Source organism: Cryptotermes secundus, unplaced genomic scaffold, assembly GCF_002891405.2.
Source record: "Cryptotermes secundus unplaced genomic scaffold, Csec_1.0 scaffold19, whole genome shotgun sequence".
In the NCBI taxonomy this organism is placed as follows: domain Eukaryota; kingdom Metazoa; phylum Arthropoda; class Insecta; order Blattodea; family Kalotermitidae; genus Cryptotermes; species Cryptotermes secundus.
This window is the reverse complement of record NW_019729897.1, coordinates 2,013,741-2,033,808: the sequence shown is the minus strand read 5'-3', so window position 1 is coordinate 2,033,808 and position 20,068 is coordinate 2,013,741. Positions and strand designations below refer to the sequence as shown.

General features: G+C 39.0%; 1 protein-coding gene across 1 annotated transcript in view; it reads left to right on the top strand.

Annotated features, from left to right (window-relative positions):
- Positions 1 to 593: 593 nt before the first annotated feature.
- Positions 594 to 20,068, top strand: part of LOC111865693 (nuclear-pore anchor) — a 31,988-nt gene continuing 12,513 nt past the window's right edge. Inside the window, exons 1-10 of the mRNA XM_023853913.2 lie at positions 594 to 839; positions 1,008 to 1,190; positions 4,300 to 4,482; positions 5,712 to 5,837; positions 8,523 to 8,639; positions 10,143 to 10,197; positions 14,895 to 15,075; positions 15,259 to 15,459; positions 15,827 to 15,959; positions 18,549 to 18,664. Coding sequence (XP_023709681.2) covers positions 819 to 839; positions 1,008 to 1,190; positions 4,300 to 4,482; positions 5,712 to 5,837; positions 8,523 to 8,639; positions 10,143 to 10,197; positions 14,895 to 15,075; positions 15,259 to 15,459; positions 15,827 to 15,959; positions 18,549 to 18,664 — 1,316 coding nt within the window. The 5' untranslated portion in view covers positions 594 to 818. The remainder of the gene's footprint in view (positions 840 to 1,007; positions 1,191 to 4,299; positions 4,483 to 5,711; positions 5,838 to 8,522; positions 8,640 to 10,142; positions 10,198 to 14,894; positions 15,076 to 15,258; positions 15,460 to 15,826; positions 15,960 to 18,548; positions 18,665 to 20,068) is intronic.

The window sequence follows — 20,068 nt, the reverse complement described above, 5'->3', positions numbered from 1 at the left end:
GCCAGCGCTCGGTCTTCGGAGGCATCGGCACTTCGCTGCGCCAGGCACGACTGCCTCGGCTGTCCGGCGGTCTCACACCCGACTCACTGGGCAACTCGGCCGCCTCGATTCGCCGGTAGTCATGCCCGACACACTGGGCAACTGGCTTAGCTATTGCCTCTCCACTCCAGGGACCGCGCTCGACAACCAGACTTCCACCAGCAGCTGCCCCACTGCGATCAAGCAACCTCCACCATCTGCCGCACTGCGATCAAGCAACGGCCGCACCGCGGCCAGTCCACACACCGCAACCAACATCCCTTCCTACCGGCGCGCGCGCGCTACTTCACCGGCCAAGCACTCAGCAACCAACGGTTCTTTTCAGGACCTACAAACTGTTCCGAAGAAGTAGGTTGTCATTGAAGTAACGCGAAGACCAAAAAAAAAAAAAAAACCCCACAACAGAAATCAGGTACAGCTAATATTCGATATGTTAATTGATACGTGTTTGTAAGTGTATATTATAATGTTGGCACCACAACTGGGCATGGTTCGTGTTGAAGCTATGGTACGTAGTAATCCGTGATGCAGCTTTCGATTGTGCCCATCAATAACAGTGATAACAGTATAAGACGTATAAGACGTGTGGTTTGGAGCTTGGAGGGCTGGAGTGGTTGTAGTTTTGTCGTAGAAGTTGCGAGATTTGCGACTCTAACTGTCCGGCGTGTTTGTTTAGCTTTTTAAATTTACATTTATGGACGACGAAATGTTACTACTTGCACAAGATGAGTTATTCGTCGGTCTTCAAGTAGCCCAGAACCTGAAATAGGATTGGAGAAATGAGCCGAAAGAATAGCGAGGTAATATGGACCGAAAAGCCATCTCTTTCGGCACTTTTAATTAAATTACATTATTTGTCAAGAACAGCCACAATTTTATTAGGTTTTTCATAGAAGTGTAACCGAAATATGCATGTATGCCACACCTATTGTACAGACCATAAATCCAACTTCAACCTTTGTTGTTAGTGTGAAGATGAATGGTCTGAGATACAGCGACGATTTGAGAAGGAGGGATTGGATTTTGAAAGTCTATGTGTTGAGGAGCGTGTGCTTCATGTATGGCGATGGCTGGTGGATGCAGAGAGCAATTTACGAAGCTCACGCAGGCAGTTGGACAAGTTACGTGATCTTAGGAGTGAAGAACTGGAGGTAGGATTAACCTTGGTAACTATGCTACTCTGCTCTTACATGTCACTGAATTTTGTATGATAGAGGGTTCTGAATAACAACTTTACAGTACGTTTATTACATACCTGTACCTGCATTTTAAATTTATGTATTTCTTAAGTTTAACATAAATATCATAATTTACCCAATTCTCCCAACTTTTCCCTGAACTTCGATTCCGTTTTACATTATTTATTTATTTCGTCACTATAGATCATTGTTACATGATATAGGACAAGTCAGTTACTACGATTAGTTTTTTTTGCATCTGTATGTAATTTCTACCGCTTGTTCTCTATTTTCTAAGTATGTTTGGAACCACCTTAGTGTAACCCCTCGTATTCCCATTCTTTCCGTCTTACTTAGCAATATATCATGATCTACTAGGTCGAACGCTTTTGATAAATCCAAAAATATTCCTATGCTCGTTTCTTTTTATCTAGTGCTTTGTAAACCGTTTTTGTAAATTCTGTGATTGCTGTATGTGTTGATTTTCCTTTGCAGAATCCTTGCTGTTTATTGTTTTTTATGCTGTACTTATTTATGAATGATAAAAGTCTGTTGTGTATAATTTTTTGATTATTTTAGAAAAAACCGAAATTAATGACACTGGCCTGTAGTTCCCAACCCAAATACAAATAATTCTAACTTGCTATAGTTAGTCACCATATTGTGTATACTTGATAAGCATGTAACTGTGCCATAGCTCAAGCTGTTAGCTTTTTTCGTCTTTTAATATCTCAGATTTTAGCACACTTCATTTATGCACAGATGGACCCAAACACCATTCTTCAGTTATCCCATTGAGACTGTATTTGACGTACTTGTATACCGTTTTTTTTTTTATGTGAGGCCTTGAGGTCTTGTAGAAGTTCACCAGTGTTTCAGAGAAACATACAGCCTCTGTCTTGAGGGCGAAAGATACGCTACGTAATGATCCAATAACAAGCCGATCCCAAAGATGGTGGCAAGGTGTTCCACCAAACCATCAGCAAACTTCTGTAGAACCTCACAGCATCACATTGCAGACGCCAATAGGCCTACTCATCATGGTCACTGCTGTGAGAATCTCAAATTCAACACATTTTACTTATTCAGGAAATAGGATTATAGGGCGAATGAAAGTGAACAGAAACAAATGTTAATGTAGAAACAGTGATTATGAAGTTTGGGGTTGAAGGAAGGATACCTTGGTTAAAGTAAGGTAAGATGAAGTTGTCCTTGTGCTTAATTAATCAACCACTATGCCATATGGGTCAGTGTGAAGGTATAGCTCCACAATTCTTGACCTTGGTACTAGATGTGAGTGAGTGGTCAGCTTCATGCCCCTGTTGCTTTACCCCCCCCCCCCCACCGGGGAAGAACCCTGGGTACCCATTGGATAGGAGGTGGGATGGGCTACAGAGCTGAGCTGGATGCTGTGGAGTGGAGAAGAATCCTTTGTCACTGCTGAGAATTCAATCCTTGCTCATTGCTACACCAACTGAACTGTCCTGACTCTTTGGTTATAAGTTCTATAGATAAAGTTAGGAGCTTATATTTATATTGGTGAAGGATAATGGATGGGCTGATTTGTCTGTTGGAAGTAGGGTAAGTAGGATATCAGCACCATTGTTATGGATGCATTCAACATTGATTGCAAGGAAGTCAGAAATGGTTTACTTTATTGAGGCATTGAAAAAGTTTTAGTAATTTAAGCTCTTTGTTAGAACAGAATGGTGTTAGTGTGCGGCTCTATTGCACATACAACTTCTGACACATTCTGGCCTGCTTGCTTGTCACATGTAATTATTAATATCAGCATATTAAGTGGGAAGAAACCTTTCACAATTATATGTGATGGTTATGTGTATAGATAGTACTACACCACAAGTATGGTTGAGTGCATTTGTAGTTTACGTATGGCATGAAGGTCTGTTCATTTTGTGTAAAGCATAAATAAGTGGTCAACTCACATCTGTATGAGGTTAGGTATGGAAAAATTTATCACATCTTAGATATTTTGACATGATAGCTGGAAGCCAGACGAATGGCTGCAGAAGAAGTTGTCTGATATGAGGTAACAGCAAAATAAACAAGCATGGCTAGGCAATGAATAAACTCGCAACTATAGATGGATTTTTGGAAGCAGCGTTTTGTATTATGTCCATCCTGAGGCCATATGATGAGAACCAACAGGACAGTTGAGTTGGCAGTTGGTGAGTGCAGTTTGTGAACCATAATTGCATGGTTGGCCTTGAAGAAGCACCATGATTAGCAGCTAGAACCAAGTGATACATAGTGAAGACGGTAACCAAGTAATGACCAGTAAAGACTGTAACAGACTGAGAAGAATTAGTGTTTTCAGTAGTGACTTGTTAAGCGTGCAAATTAGTGAGACTCTTATAATCAGTTGTAGTTATGAGTTATAGGTGCCCAATAAATCCACTTACCAATACAAACCCCTTGTCAAGTTACTAATATGTGACAGTATTATACAGTAATGTTAAGTTGAATATCTTTAAATGTTGATAATGTATATTTTTTTATACTTTCAGACAGAAACTGGAAATAATGTGTTGTAAGATTGGGCTTTGATAATTAACTCCATGGAATGAAGTCCTGCTTGAGAAACTAATAGTTGCCCAGCCAGTCAAAGAATTACCAGGATTTTATGTAACCCAAAGGCTCATTGCAATGTTCACAAGAGCCTACCACTGTATCCAGTCTATATCCTCACATCCTGTTTCTTTAAGATCCATTTTAAAAATTCTCCCATCCTTGTCTAGGTCTTCCAAGCAGTCTGTTTCCTTCGGGTTCTTCCACCAAAACTGCTTTTCAAAGAATCTGTCTGTAGGCCCTGTGTAACATTTCATGACATGTTGTTCTTTTGTTCTTTGTTGTTAGCTCCTGCCAGCCCCAAGCTGTAGAACTTTGCACTTCGATACAATTTATAAAATAAAATGTTGCAAGGAAGAATGTGCACAGGAAGAACTAAAAAAGAATTGAGTACTTTTTAATACCTGTGGCTAACGAGAGCTAATAGTGGGATCAATAATGATGATCACCAGTTTTTATTAAAGTTTTATTTTGTCTTATTCATTTTTTTTAGGAGATGGAGAGCTATATTGGGCATATTCGAGATCTTGCAGAAAAGCGTGCTGACAATCTTGAGTCTGAGACTTTATCATTGCGCACAAAGCTTGAGTCTTCACAGCAACAGACTGCAACTCTTGCTACATTGCTGGAGAAAAGTGGGCTCCACTGTATTGCAGAAGAGTCACTGGGGGAACAGGTACAGTTTGAATTAAATGCTTAACAGGATGCTTGGGAGTTTGGAGGAGGAAGTGGTTGTAGACTATTGTAAGATACTATCGGAACATTTGCTTGAGAAATTGAGAACATGGAAAAGCTGCAGCTGAATCAGTCTTATATTCAAGTCTAGGATTTCCCCTATAGTAGATCAAAATTAAAGTTGTATCCATTCTTTGTTATGCATCATACCATGAAGGTGTATGGGGCACTGAATGTATAGCTGCATTTATACCTAAAGGGCCAGTTGAGTAGTCAATTTAATCCATGGTGACTTTACCTCTAGGGAGAGAGCCCTGGCATTCGTTGTGTAGGAGGTTGGATGGACTGCAGGGCTGGTTTGGATGCTGTGTGGAATAAAAGGTTTTATCCCTGCCAGGAATCTAACCATAATTCCTCAGTCATTCAACCCATAGTCTAGATGCCATACTGACTGAGCTATTCTGACTCTGTTATAGTAGATACAATAGCTAAATTGTAAAATGTACAAGAGAGTATTTAGAAAGAACAAAATCTTGAACACTCTTTAGAATGGTGTGAAAAGTCAAAATGTTTCATTGTCAGTTATCAGATAGTGCTTTCCTTTTGCATTATTTTGTGTGTTAGGGTAAACAAAATGCAGTCTGATTTAAGAAGATATAATTCAGCATGCCCTGTTGATTGTGAATTACATACCCTCACAGGGAAAACTCAACCGTCAAATAGAACATATATGGTATGGGTTAAAATCCTTTATTTATGGCAGTAAATAAATGTAAACATAGACATAAACATAAAATCCAGTTGTCAACCCTATTCTGCTGGAAAGTTGAAAATTTATGGTTCCCAGGTGATAAAGTTAAACCTCTTAGCCTGACATATGGCCACAGAGAAACGCCAAATAACTGCACCATGAACCTGAAGAAAGCTTCTCTCCTTGTGTAAGATATAGTTGTTAATGTTTTGATCTTTCCATGAACCATATGAATTCTCTTATCATTTGGATTATGTGAGAAAAGAATAATTCTGTGTTTTACAATTTAAGGTGACAGTTATTTCTAGCATATTGGAAATATATTGACAGTAGACTCTGTTTTTTAAGTAATTTAAAGTGGAAGTGGTTAAAGAAAGGCTTAAGGGATTAATGAAAGATCACCTGATGTGCTTAGGTTCCTCTGTACTAAAACGAGCCATTTCAGTGTCATCTCTGTGTCAGTCTGTATGTGTTTCCAGGTTGCATTTTTGATAGCAGACAGAGCAAAACTGATGGAGGAGATAGATATTTTGAAGAAACTGAAAATTTCCAATGGTGTGAATGGTTTGAGCAAAGAAGGAGATCTTCTGTCAGAAATAATAAAGGTGAAGTATACACAGTATTGTATTTGCATATGAATAAGTTACATGTGTCATTCCAGAGTCTGTGCTCTGTTTGCTGATTAGGCTGTTCCCATTTTCAAAATTCCCTTAATGTGTGACATGTGCTTCATTTAGTATATAATGATTAATTCATATGACTGGTGTCTGGCATGTAAGAGTGTTGTAGATCTCGAGAGATCCATATATAATTCAAGGCAGATGTAGTGACAGAACAACAAAACCAACATACTTGCAGAAAAAATCAGTTTACAATACACTAGGCCTACAGAACAAGTAATTGTGATTATGTAGTGAAATATATCACACCATTTACCAGCTAATTACAAACTGAAGAATTTTGTATGAAAAATGCACACTTAACAAAAGTTAGCTACCAGTGAAAGAGATGAATGACTTGTCTTACTTGGATCAATTGCCTGTTATGTACAAGGTGTGGCAATAAAGAAACCGGATTCATGCTCTAACCCTTTATTAAAAAAAAATCAGACAGTCGAAATGTTATCCCCTTCAATGTAGTCCCCTCCCCGATCCCTACACCGCTCCATGCGAATTTTCCACTGTTGGAAGCAGTGCTGCAGGTCATCTTGTGTTATGCTCTTCAAGAGTTGCGTCGCTTTTGCTTTCACTGCATCCACGGACTCGAACCTGGTCCCTTTCAGCGCAGACTTGATTTTTGGGAAGAGAAAAAGTCGCACGGTGCTAGGTCCGGAGAATACGGTGGATGTTCCATCACTGGAATGTTGTTTTTTGCCAAATACCTCTTCACAGATAGCGCGTTGTGTGCTGGCGCGTTGTCGTGATGAAGAACCCATGAGGCATTCTTCCACATGTCTGGTCTCCTTCGTCGCACACGTTCACGGAGGTACGTCAAAACATTTTTATAATAAACCTGATTGACAGTCTGACCTTCAGGCACCCAATCAATGTAGATTACCCCCCGGATATCGAAAAAAACAATCATCATTGCTTTGAATTTGGACTTGCTCATGCGCGCTTTCTTCTTCCTAGGGGATTTGGGGCTCTTCCAATGCATGGATTGTCGCTTAGTCTCTGGATCATATTGAAGAATCCAAGTTTCGTCACACGTAATTACGTTTTGGAAGAAATCAGGATCATTTTCAATGTTTTCAAGAGTGTCAACACAGCAATTCACTCGATGTTCCTTTTGCTGGGGGGTAAGGATTTTTGGCACCACTTTAGCACACACCTTTTTCATGCCCAGATCGTCGTGCAAAATCTGTCTAACACTTTCCTTATTGATGTTCGTAAGTTCAGAAATTGCTCGAATGCTCAGTCGACGATCTCTTCGAACAATTCTAGCGACCTTCTCCACATTCTCTGGAGTTTTCGCAGTGGGAGGACGGCCCGATTTTGGATCGTTCCCGACGTTTTTCCTACCCTCCATAAACTTCTTAAACCACTCGAAAACTTGCGTGCGAGATAGACACTGATCACCATATACTTCTGTCAACAAATTGTAAGTTTCAGTGGCAGATTTTCCAAGTTTTGTGAGGAATTTGATGTTAGCACGTTGTTCTGCATTAGCACTCAGCATTATTCCGACGGAGCTCAGAAACACGATCCGCTTCTAACAATGGTCGCGGCCAGACTAACCGATGCACGTGAATGAAACTTTGTGTGACGGTAGAGGGAAGTCCAAGGGTCAATGCCCTACCCTCCTCTTGGTCAATGACGTGGCCGGAAATGAGTCATAAAAGTAATCCGGGTTCTTTATTGCCACACCTTGTATTCTCTCAGCAGTTTCTTACAGTGGTCAGTACCTCCAGACTACAAGTTAAATGTGTTATTGCTTTACCCCCCTTACTTGGAGTACAGGGTATCTGTTCATAAAAAATGAAAATAACTGTTGTGACTAAATATAATATTTTGATATGTTAATTCTTATTGATGAATCTTTGTAATTTGGAAGTTATGTGTTATAAACATATAATATGTTTTGGACAACAGATGAGAAGACAAAGCAAACATTACCCGAGTTCAGACACCTCTTAGAAACTATAATTTTGCCTGTGGTTATGTATGGGGGTGAAACTTGGTCTCTCACATTAAGGGAGGGACATAGGTTGAGGATGTTTGAGAACAGGGTGTTGAGGAGAATATTTGGACCGAAGAGAGATGAAGTGACAGGAGGTTGGAGAAAACTGCATAATGAGGAGCTTCATAACTTGTACTCTTCTCCAAGTATAATTAGAATGATCAAGTCAAGGAGGATGAGGTGGGCAGGTCATGTAGCACGAATGGGGGAGATGAGGAATGCGTATAGGATATTGGTGGGAAAGCCAGAAGGAAGGAGACCACGGAAGACTAAGGCGAAGGTGGGTGGACAATATTAGAATGGATCTTAGAGAGATAGGATGGGATGGTATGGATTGGATAGATCTGGCTCAGGATAGGGACCAGTGGAGGGCTCTTGTGAACATGGTGATGAACCTTCGGGTTCCATAAAATGCTGGGAAATTCTTGAGTAGCTGCAGAATTCGCGGCTCCTCCAGAAGGGCTCAGCTCCATGAGTAAGTAAGTAAGTAAGTAAACATATAACATGAGTGGATTTGAGGCCTTCATCAGAATCTATGGCCCATGACACCCGTGAGAGCTTCAGATCCTTTGTACAGAGTACTATCCATGTCCTTTTCTTGTCAATTGTAGGTCTCCTCTGAGAAAGAAGTGCTACGCAGAGAGGTTGCAGAGATGTGTGACCGTGTGCAGCTCTTAGAAAAGGCCTCCAGGCAACTTGAACTGGATAATGAAAGACTTGCCTTCAAGGTGAGTATGAATGCATGCAAACCCCCCCCCAATTTAATTGTGTTAGTATAGACTGGGCCTGCATAATGTTTATTGAGTCTTGTTTTGTGGTAAGTAGTGTACATTAGTAGGGGTTCAGCTCATCTTTGAAATAAGCTACTGAAAGAATCTCTGATGAAGATCATTCTTGAAATAATTATCTTGCTTTGGGACATTTTCATTGCCACACATGGCCAGACATCTTCCATCTGTGGTTCTCACAGAGGATCTATTTCCTCTCAGATTTTACTTTGATACCTGATCCTAAGCTGTCTGACTCAATTCAACATTTAGATCCCCATGTTGCTGTCTGGCATTAGGTAGTCTGATAATTTTAAAAATTTGGAAAAAATAAATGGTTTTGAAGGGATAAGAATATTGAGCAGTTAAGTCCCTTGTACTGCGGCCACTTCTGGCCTATTGTACTAGCCACAGATGATAGTTGAGGGTGATTGTGTAGCAGTTGGTGGAATGAAGATTGCAAAGGAAACCGAAGTACTCGGAGAAAAGCTGCCCCAGTGCACTTTGTCCACCACAAATCTCACTTGACTAGACCTGGGATTGAACCTGATTACTTACGTTACTTATGCACCTGACTATCCAGTCAGTTATAATAAGTTGCAAGAAATTTGCAGCTACATAGTTTTGCCTATTTCAGTAACATACATGTTTTGCTATAGAGTTGAAACCAAAATGCTGTAAGTGATATTCTGTGAACATAGAGTTTAATTTTTCTTGTGTTGCATAAATTATGCAAACCAGAAATAGATGTCCTTCTTTCAAGATTTGACTATTGTTTAATCTACCTTTAGGTGAATCGGAAGTTCAAGAATAGATTTTATATGCAGTTGTATTCATTTTTGTCATCCTGAACATTAAAAACAGTAACATTTTGTAATAAAGATTTGGAACATAGTTCTTTGAAGAGTTATTCAGTTATTGTTTGGTCTTAAGCATGAACTTCAATTTATTTTTAGTTTTAGTTTCTGAAATAAAGCCCATAATCATCTTTTCAATCCTTACAATCATGCTCTTTCAAAATCTTCTTCTTTCTTTATCACCAATTTGATATGTAATGGCAGTTTAATTATAACTGCCGTGCTACTTCATGAGAACTACATTGAATTACATTATCCTTATGGAATGTGAAATGAGTTAAATGTATATGATGTGTGTTACTGAATACTGCATTTGTACGTCCTGAAGAGTAAATTGTAGCATCTGGACTGCTTGACATATGAACTAAGATACATGGTCATAAAAAATTTAATATAGATTCATGTAGAGATAATTAAAAATACTAATTAAGTGTAGCCATATGTGTGTGTGTTAGATTCAGTTCCTGTACATTATAAGACCCATCTCAGAGAATAGTAGTGAAGCAAGTTAACATGACACATCCTTATATAGATTTCATAATGCTTATAAAAATCCTTGCAAATTGAAACTGCTTAATTATTATTTGTTTTTCTCCACTAACCTCAGTTATCAGAAGCATTGGCTGAACTTGAAGAAAGGGAATCACAATTAAGACACTTAGGTCTGTGTGAGTAATATAATTTTATTAATGTGTCAAGATACAAAGCACATGAAATTAGTTTGTGTTTATGTACTTATTTATTTGTATGTGACATGTTTTATTTTTGCATGTACACATATACACAGTATTCAGCACTTGTTTAGATAATACCTGGAAACTATGTAGTTCTGCACAGAATATGTCAAAGAAAGTTTTGTGTATGACAGTCCATTATATATCAAATAGAGGAACTCCTGTTGTTGCACTTTAGCATGAACCATCAGAAACAGGATAAACCGAGCATGTATCTATGAGTAATAAGGGTCCTAATAATTGGGATTTCTGCTTTATATTCTCGAGGTTTGTAGGTCAATTACTATATACTGAATTTAATATGATCTTTTTCAGTTGTTCCAAACAAATGCTCATTTAGTATCTAGACACAAGCAATAACTGCTTCCATCTGAACTCATAGCTGTAATGGAACAATTCTTTTGGATATTATGATGGAATGAAGCAGCATTATACTGGAACGGACAATAACAACATTGAAGAAAGCGGTCTTCTGGGATTTGGCACCGTGTATATGTGGTGTTAACCGATGTTTCGGAGGAACGTATCGCCTCCATCTTCAGGGTAGAAGGAAAAATATAAGAAATCCGCAGACCGGTCTGCTTTTACCGGTTCTCACGATCTCTTTGCTTCTGGATTTCTTATATTTTTCCTTCTACCCTGAAGATGGAGGCGATACGTTCCTCCGAAACGTCGGTTAACACCACATATACATGGTGCCAAATCCCAGAAGACTGCTTTCTTCATAGTAACCGCCGTGAAAGCCTCAAATCTTACACAATAACAACATTGTTTGTACAAATGTTATTTTTCTGGACATCCATCATTCTGTTTTTATCTAAAACACTGTTGTGTTTTTATTTAAAAACAACATTTTGGAGACTAGATTCTGTCTCTGTCTTCAGGTGAAACCTACTCCAAAACGTGTTTTAAATAAAAACAGGGCAATGGATAATGTCCAGAAACATAATATTTATATTAATGTACCATTGTCACAAACTTTTAGATCTTATTGACATTGGTTATGTTTTATATACAGGATGACCTAATTTTTCATAAGTAGATCTGGGACATGTTTTAGGAAGAGGAGGAGGGTGGGAGATATGGAATAGAGGGGAATAGGGAATGGCATCTTCTGTTGTTATTTTCTAGCCCCACACCACTGATACTTAACTAATGAATGTATCTGCCTTACTTCAGTACTGGTTGTATGTGTCATTTGTGGAAATGATCTCTCCTCTGAAGAAGATGTAAGGTACCAAATAGACAAACAGCATATTCATCTAGATATTGAATATGTTTGGTTGAAATATCAACTTGATTAGAATGGCAGAATATATCGAGCCAGTGGATTTCACACCAGTTCTTTCTGCATATGCTCTGTCAGTTTAACTTATACAAATGTCCTACAGTATAGAATTATATAGTTCATCAGTATTTATATGTTTTCCAACTGACCTACATTCAATCTTTTGAGAACAAAATTGATTGCTTTTTAACACTATTCCCTTCAGGACAGATGTAAAATTTTAATGTCAATATGCCATTGAATGAACCTTCACTTAGCTTAAGATTCATGTACAAAACCAAAGGATGCATTAAGTGTATCCTGTCCTGTCTTTTAAAAGTATCATCTCATCTCTAGCCTTAACAGGCACTGATATGATCATTTTTCAGCTAATATGTTTTGCTTTCAGTGACTTCATTTTGTTAATTACTTTAAATGACAAAGTAGGCTACTGCTCTGTGCACTGTATTTCCATTGTAAAATGATTTGTTTGTGCAGAAATAGCAACTATAACTTCCTACTTCCATTTTAAATAGATTAAGTACACATCAACATGCACTTGGTTCATTGACCTCTTTATTCTTTTCTGAGAGGTGATCCGGCTCTGCTTGCTACCACCTTCATGCTGGTTTCTTGCTTGGTTTATTATTTGGCCTGAAGATGGATGGGACATGCTCCTCCAAAACGTTGGTTGACTTTCAGCCGACTACCCAGCCGTTGTATCACACAAGACAGAACTCTTCATAACCACTGCTGTTAGAACCTGAAATCCTATAGAACTCTTCATAACCACTGCTATAAGAACCTCAGATCCTATAGAACTCTTTATAACCACAGCTATGAAAGTCCAGGAGACGATGGGCAGAGTGTAGAATCAAACCATTACTTCCTTAGGCCCTTTTGATGACTATTTGGGATGATCTCCAGTTAAGGAGTACAATAAAAGGTAATGTAAGGTGAAGTTGTTCCTGTGCTTAACTAATTAAAGCCTGTGCCATGAAGGCATATGAATGAGTGGATGTATAGATCCACATTTTCTTGACCTCGGCCCTAGTTTGAGGTGAATGGTCAGGTTCATGCCCCACTTGGTTTACCCCCGGGGAAAGAGCCCCTAGTACTCATTCGATAGGCTGGGTGGGCCTCAGAGCTGGTCTGGATGACGTGTAGAAGACAAAATTCTTGACCTTTCCAGGTCTTGAACTCTGACCCCTCAGTCATCCAGCCCATAGCCAGTCGCTTAAGGGGTACAGTGCAGTAAGTAATTCAGTGAGACTGTTGTAATAGAACCCAGTTGTGTGTAATAACAGATAATGAATAAGAACAGTAATAGGGCCATAACATACATTGTGAGCTCTTGTATTTAGAACTGTGATCACTATTTTGATGTGGTTAATATCCAAGAATGTAGTTAGCACATTACAGGCCTAAAGCCAAATAGCAAAATAAACAAGTGAAACAATAAAAATAACAATTTTAAGAGTGACTGCACAAGGGGTAGGACTAGACAAGAAGTAAGATACAAACCTGGAGAACACAATAAAAATGAAAGTGAAACAAGGGCAAGACAATTTACAGGAACGAACACCCACCTTGCATTCCCAAAACAACAAGAGGTCCATCTAACCACCCCTAGGAAGCCCTTGCTACTAGAGAAGTGACCAGGTCGAAGACCAAATTGTAAATGCTGATCAGTACTTTGTAGTTCAACCATCAGGCAAAAGGGAAGGGGGTAGATAGGAAAATAGCAGGCAGGAAGAGAAGGGGGAAAGCACAAAGTGGATAGGAATGCAGCTCAAGGCTGTTTCAGAAAATTGTGTACACTGAGCTGCAAAAGACTAGGCTCAGTTGCAGTGAAGTAATCCAGCACTGTGATGTAGAGTATTATAGACTTATGAGTTAAGGTGTAGCTTTTCTCTGGGCATGTACTACTAATTGGTGTCTGCATTAGGAATTGGATTTGGTGCAAACTGAAAATAAACATATCATAAACACTTTGATGTCACATATCATAAGCCTGTGCAAGTTCTTTAAATCCAGAATATATGGTACCAGTTTTTTCTTACATTCCTAACTTTTGTTGCCATTTACATTGAAAGCTAATGTGTTCATGCCATACAAATTTTTAAAACATGATGACCATTCAAATTATTTTGATTTATGGTTTGTACTTATTAGCTGTAGTTGCATATCATGAAGATATTTTGCATCAGCCAATAAAGGCAGATGCTGGAACTCAACATATCCAACATTCATATGGTTATCCTTGAACTTCGTATTTCTGTGCAGTTGGTATTTATTTCATAGACTTTGTGTGCATATACAGATATTTCATATAAGAAATTGTGTTCCAGAATTTATGAATCGTAAATTTCCAATTAAATTCTGGGCTTAAGATAGTGACCTAAATGTTTGTTTTTAATTCTTTTAGTTTCATATTTTCAATTCATACTGAGTTTCTAAGCGACTGTTTTAATATGTTCAGTTAAATACTGCAGTTTAAATAGTACCCAGAGTTTAAATTGGAGCGGGTATTGACTCAAACATTTATGGTACCTCCAGATAGCTGGAAATTGCCAGTGGTGTGCTGACTGTATCAGACTATAAGACTCACCTGTGTTAAAGGAGTTTGTGCATGCTTATTTCTTTATATTTTGCATGGCAAATTATGTCTCCTGCACTTGGTCATATAAAGCCTCTGGCACCTAATATTGTGTTCTAGAGATTACTTTTCAGTACCAAGCGAAAGATGGTCTTCATAAAGACACCTTACATCTGCTTTTCCCTGTCTATGATTGATATAGTTCCTGTATGCAACCATGTCAGGCTGTTGATGAATGTTATCAGTCAATAATTTGAAGGAAACTGCAGCTTCTGAAGGATCTGTTGCTGATAACATCACCATGGTTTTGAAATGGTAGAACATGACAGTTTAAGAAAGGGCTATCCTGTAATTTGCTTTGTGACAGTAAGGGAAAACCACAATCAAGATGGGTGCCTTTTGGGCAGTTTATATCACTGTGTCATATTGTCACATGTTTTAGAAAACCATTAGAAGTGTTGATATAATAGTTCATGGACTGATGAAGTGTTAGAGGTATGAGAAACGAAAAGTTTCCTTTGAAGAAGTCTCCCTCTTCAGCAAATGGTTCTTCAGTGAGGCTATATTTGCAGTGGATATGCTACAAAGTTGAGATATATCATTTTTTCTTCAGTAACCTTACTACTCATTTTGTAATTCTGCCCATTATTCATTCATTGTCACCTACAACATTCATAGTAGATAGTTGCAGTAATTGGTATGATGTTGGTAAGTGCTTTACAGACCAATCAGTCCTGAGAGAAGGATTGTGCATTACAGTGAATGGAGGTGACCATGTGATACAGTCTGGTATAAACCTCCTGTGGACAGGGTTCCAGCTTGGAGACTCTCCACGACCACCCTGCAGGAGAAGTTTGTCTCTACAGCAGAAGGGAGACTCCCCTAGGAGCAGTTTCAAGCGTAGTAGCTCACCTCGGTCCGCTTCGAAGAAGAATCTGAGGTGAGTGTTAGGGCATAAGTGTTTAGTATGGTTACTGTTCTAGAGCCTAGGAGTGAATTATAAATTTTCGATGATAGAGAATAGAATTTTGTACATGTAGCTCAAATATGGATGTGGCATTTATGAAAACCACAAGGGGAAGTTCATTAGATTTATTAAAGTCAGCTGTCATTGCTTTCTCAGTGATCCACTGAAGTCATACTCACAAGGACCTGTTAATAATGGCAGTATTGAATTGGAGTGTATGTCACATGAGAAGGCAGATAGTCAGGAGGAAACAGGCACACAGACTGAAGTAGAGCAGGAGGACAACAAGGAGGCTGAACTTCACAAGTCACTCTCCTTAGGAGACAAAGATGTTGATGCCAAGTCACACAGTTTTGGGTAAGTTTGATTGTGTGCATCCTGTTCATGATTACCATTTTTTCTTGTATCATTGTGTTCTATTCAGTAACTACCAGTTATCCAGTATTTAAATATCTGTAATTGTCATCCAACTGGAAACAATTTCAAAGAAAATTTAAATCACAGATGTGCATATGTTCACCTACCACAAATTAGCTCTCCCATCCACCACCAGCAGTGCTGTCATTCTCATGCAGGTGACATTACAATAGAGGTTAGTTGAAATTGAACTTGAATGTGTCAGATATTTGCAGTTTAGGATTTCTTGCTTATAAACTGTGGTACATCCTTTGTATCCTACTCTGTTTGTCATTCTTGAATTAATTTTATGTTGATTTGTGAATAGTGCTGATTCTACTCCACCCAGCCTGTTGCTTAGTGGATTCAGTTCTCCCAAGAAGCTCTCCAGTCTTCTCGACTCACAGATAGCCGCATCAAGGAGTGAACTTGTCAGATTAGAGGAAACCAAGAAGTTGCAGGTACTTCAGTGATGATTTGCTTTGTGGAGCATGATCTTGTAATTAGAATGGCATTGTTTAGTTGAACCTTGTACAAAAAATACTGTATAATGGAAGAACTGTATAAAAAGTAAAGTGAAGCTATTTCTGTAACAGGCTGCGAAGGCCCATAGGGTTGTGAGACGAGGGTCCCACATTATCTAGACAATTGGCTCAAAGATGGCTGTAAGGTTGTCAGCCTTTCGCACCAGCCGCGCTTTACTCCCCCAAGAAATTTATTTAATTAATTCCTTGTACTCATTTTTGTTAAAGGCTGAGTGAACCCCAGGGCCATAGTGCGGCGGGAAGGATTAGGTCAATTGAAAAAAATCCAGTATTCCTTGCAAGATTGAAATTGATTAGTATATGAATGTATAACTTTACAGATATCGAAACGGTGCTCATTTTTGGGAAATGCAGGTTTCATTACATATTTGGTTTATTTTAAATGCTAACTTAAAAATCATTATTTTGGTAAGTATTTAATTGCATGCATCTCCTTTTCGTTTTTCAATGTTTTGTATTTAATTCCAAGAAACTTCCTCTTTACTCCAACATACATTACCATTTTTATATACAGTATTATAAGTTGACATATTGATAATGTGATTGCAGTATATTGATTGCTTATTAGGAAGAATGTTTCACAGCTGTCACAGTGTGTTATTGTAGGACATGGAGTCTCCCTGTAATGTTCTTCTGTATGTTAAATGATTGTAAGAATGACACTTCTCTTACGTATCAAATGGCATAGTGTATGGTTATTATCTCATCCAAGGAGGCATATTAAACTCAACTGTGCAAGTTTCTAAATTTTGTATAGTTTCCCTTTAAATTATGGGTTTTTATATTTCAGTTAGACTTTAATATCTCACTCATTTTCTGATTCTAAAGTGACAGAAAATTAAGGAATCATAAAAATTGCTTGGTATATACATAAATTTCATTCACATTCAACTAAATAATTTTCAGATTACAAGTACATTTGTCCTCACTCTCAAAAGAGTTTACATGTTCCTCTGCTGACTTTCACAGATCTGCTTGTGCAGTTTGTTTTTATAAATGGAATTAAAAATATATACTGCTTTCAGCAATCAGCTGAGATCAAGATGGGAACAACAGATTAGGAAAGGTGTCATGCAGATGGAAGAATATGGGACAGAATTAAAGTAGAAGAGCTTTAGGAAGGTAGAGGTAGGGGGAGAGGCTTGGTTGTTAGATGAACCACATAAAAGTGGAAATGTTAAAGAATGAAAACAAAGACAAAGAAGGTATGAAATATGGATACAGGATAAATACAGTATTACATATTTGTGACTCACCCCAAATCATATTAACTTGGGTAAAAATTCTGACACTTGGTGCTTCACTTTCAGCATTTAAATCATCACAGGACATATACCCTCCTGTCAGAGCAATGTGCACTTAGAAAGTGTTCAGTATTTGTAAAATTTCTATGAACTGAAATTATCGTGTTATGATACTTGAGCCGTGTCCCTCCCTGTGTGGGTCGAGAACCACGCTCTGCTACCACTTTGAGCCGTGGTCCTCGACCCTGTGGGCAAAGAACCCTGTTCTTTCACCCACTTTGACTCTTTAACTCCTGCTCAATATGGGTAAGGGACAGGCTCATAAGAAACGACTTGCTTGTGGTGTGATGCACTGTGCCTCCCTAAGATGGTGTAAGGGATCGTGGGGGAGGAAAACCACAGTCGGCACGATGGGCCAGGGTGGACGGATCCGCTAGTCAGAAGCTGGTATGGAACACACTGCACAAGTATACATAAACACCACTGGCGTTTCCAAACATTTAATAAATATATGTTAATAACATATGTATACAGATGGGCCTGCCTGAAGGGCAGTGACCGGTCAGAACATGTGATAAACGATTGATACAGAACTACACTGTGCCTAGCTGCACAGAACTCAAGTCAGGCTCGCCTCATGGCATCTCTCTACTTCTCCAGTACAAGCATGTACTTAGGCAAGCCTTGAGGGCACAAGGAAATATAAACAGCTTACATACATGCCTGAGGGGCGATCTGCTGTTTAGCACAACCTTAGACAAAACCAAATCATCCTACGCCACACAGTGTTCATAATCGAAGGAAAATGATTACTTCAGTAAGTCACTTACTTGTCTTCCTGAATTTACAAACTCAAAAGGATGGTCCATCCTTGACCATGTCATGAGGGCACTCTTCCCCCTTCAATCTATGCTGTGGGCCGAAAGCAAATTTCTAACCAAATGAATTCCACTTTCTGAAACCAAATTTAGACGCAGCAATGTTTCCACGGGAAGGCCAACAGGAAGAGAGAGTGAGACATTCACTTTTACTAACCAGGAAACTTCTGTCTACGTCCAGGAGGGGGGGGGAACTAGGTCAGCTGACCTGACGTCAGCCAAAGACTTTAACTGGAAAGAAAGGGAAACGGCTCGCATTCTGGCGTTTCGGGGGGGGGACTCCAAAGAACTTCACGAAGAAGAACCATTGCACGGTTCATACTTTACTGTACCTCACTTGTTTAATAACAGTCTATGTTTGTATGTATTCTGTTCTATTTCAGTCAGAGTGTGAGAATCTGAAGGGACAGTTATCTGCACTGAGTGAAAAGTACAATGCTTTAGCAATGAGGCATATACAATATAAATCTAAGCGCAAAGCTCAAGTGGAAGATCTCAGGTACATAATGTTTCATAATCTTTTCATCTCAAGTGGGTCATTGCAATCTCAATATTTTATTTCAGATGTTCGGTCAGAAATCCCATTGTCATACTCTTAAACTATTTTTAGAATACATTTGAGTAGACCAGAAAATGAGTAAAGTAAAGTAAAGCTATCCCTGTAACAGGCTGTGAAGGCTCATAGGGTTGTGAGATGTTGAGGTTCCCACATTATCTAGACAATCGTCTCACAGATGGCGGTAAGGTTGTCAGCCTTACGCGCCGGCCGCGCTTTACTCCCCAGGAAAATTGTTTAATTCCTGGTACTCATTTCTGTTAGAGGCTGAGTGAACCCCAGGGCCATAGTGCGTCCGGAAGGATTAGGTCAATCGGAAAAATCCCATGACCTCATCAGGACTTGAACCCGCGACCTTCCGGCTTGTAGCATAGTGCCTCAATTTACTATGCTACCCAGAAAATGAAGATTTTGGGTAAAGTTTAGTGATAAAAAAAAGACATAATCTAGTATCCCCCCACCCAAAAAAAATGTTTGAGCTCTCATTCTCAATTTTAGTTACATCTGAAATGTACAATGTGCTGAAAGTGGCGTGATTTTTTACTTGTTTCCCAGTATGTGAGTTTTTTACCAGTGTGTGTACCAGTCCATACTGGCTGGAAAAGAACACTGGTATAGTCATTAAACAGGGTCCTTTGCTGTTCCTCTTACATCTCATCTGACTTATATTTTTAAAAGAAAATATTTTTCTGTGTTCATCTACAGTAGTAGGAGGAAAGGGTACATAGATAAAATTGTTATAAACATTTTAAGAAGTAGAATTATTGAAGTGAATGATGTTGATTATACATAAATGTTCAGAATTAGTGCTAATATTATATACTGAATAAGCAGTCGTGGGCAGACTACAAGAGGTAATCCTCCAGCTTGGGGGTTGGGCCTGGGAATAACAACTCCTCACAATAAAAAAATAATCTTGTTACAAAATGTCACAAAGGGCCTCAGACCTGGACAGATTCTTTGGGTAAATGACCTAAGCTAAGGAATTTATTATACGAGGGGGGACCCAAAAATAACTNATTCACGCGGTTTTCTCTTTGGTCATCTCCGAGCAAGCGAGGAACAAATTTTGCAGACACCCGTCTCATGTGCAAACCTTCGGTTAAAATTCGCTGGACCGTGCTCCATGAGATGTTCGTTTCCTCACAAAGTTGGTCAATGGTCTTTCGACGATCTTCATCAAGCAAAATTTCACGCACACTCTTTGTTCCTTCTGGTCGGCCATCTCACTAATCGCCAAAGGGTTGAAACAGGAACGCACACAACAGAGCACCACAGACAAACCACTTTACTCAGACTGACGCCAGCTCACTAACAGTCGCGGGAGATCCCCAGCTAACACCACCT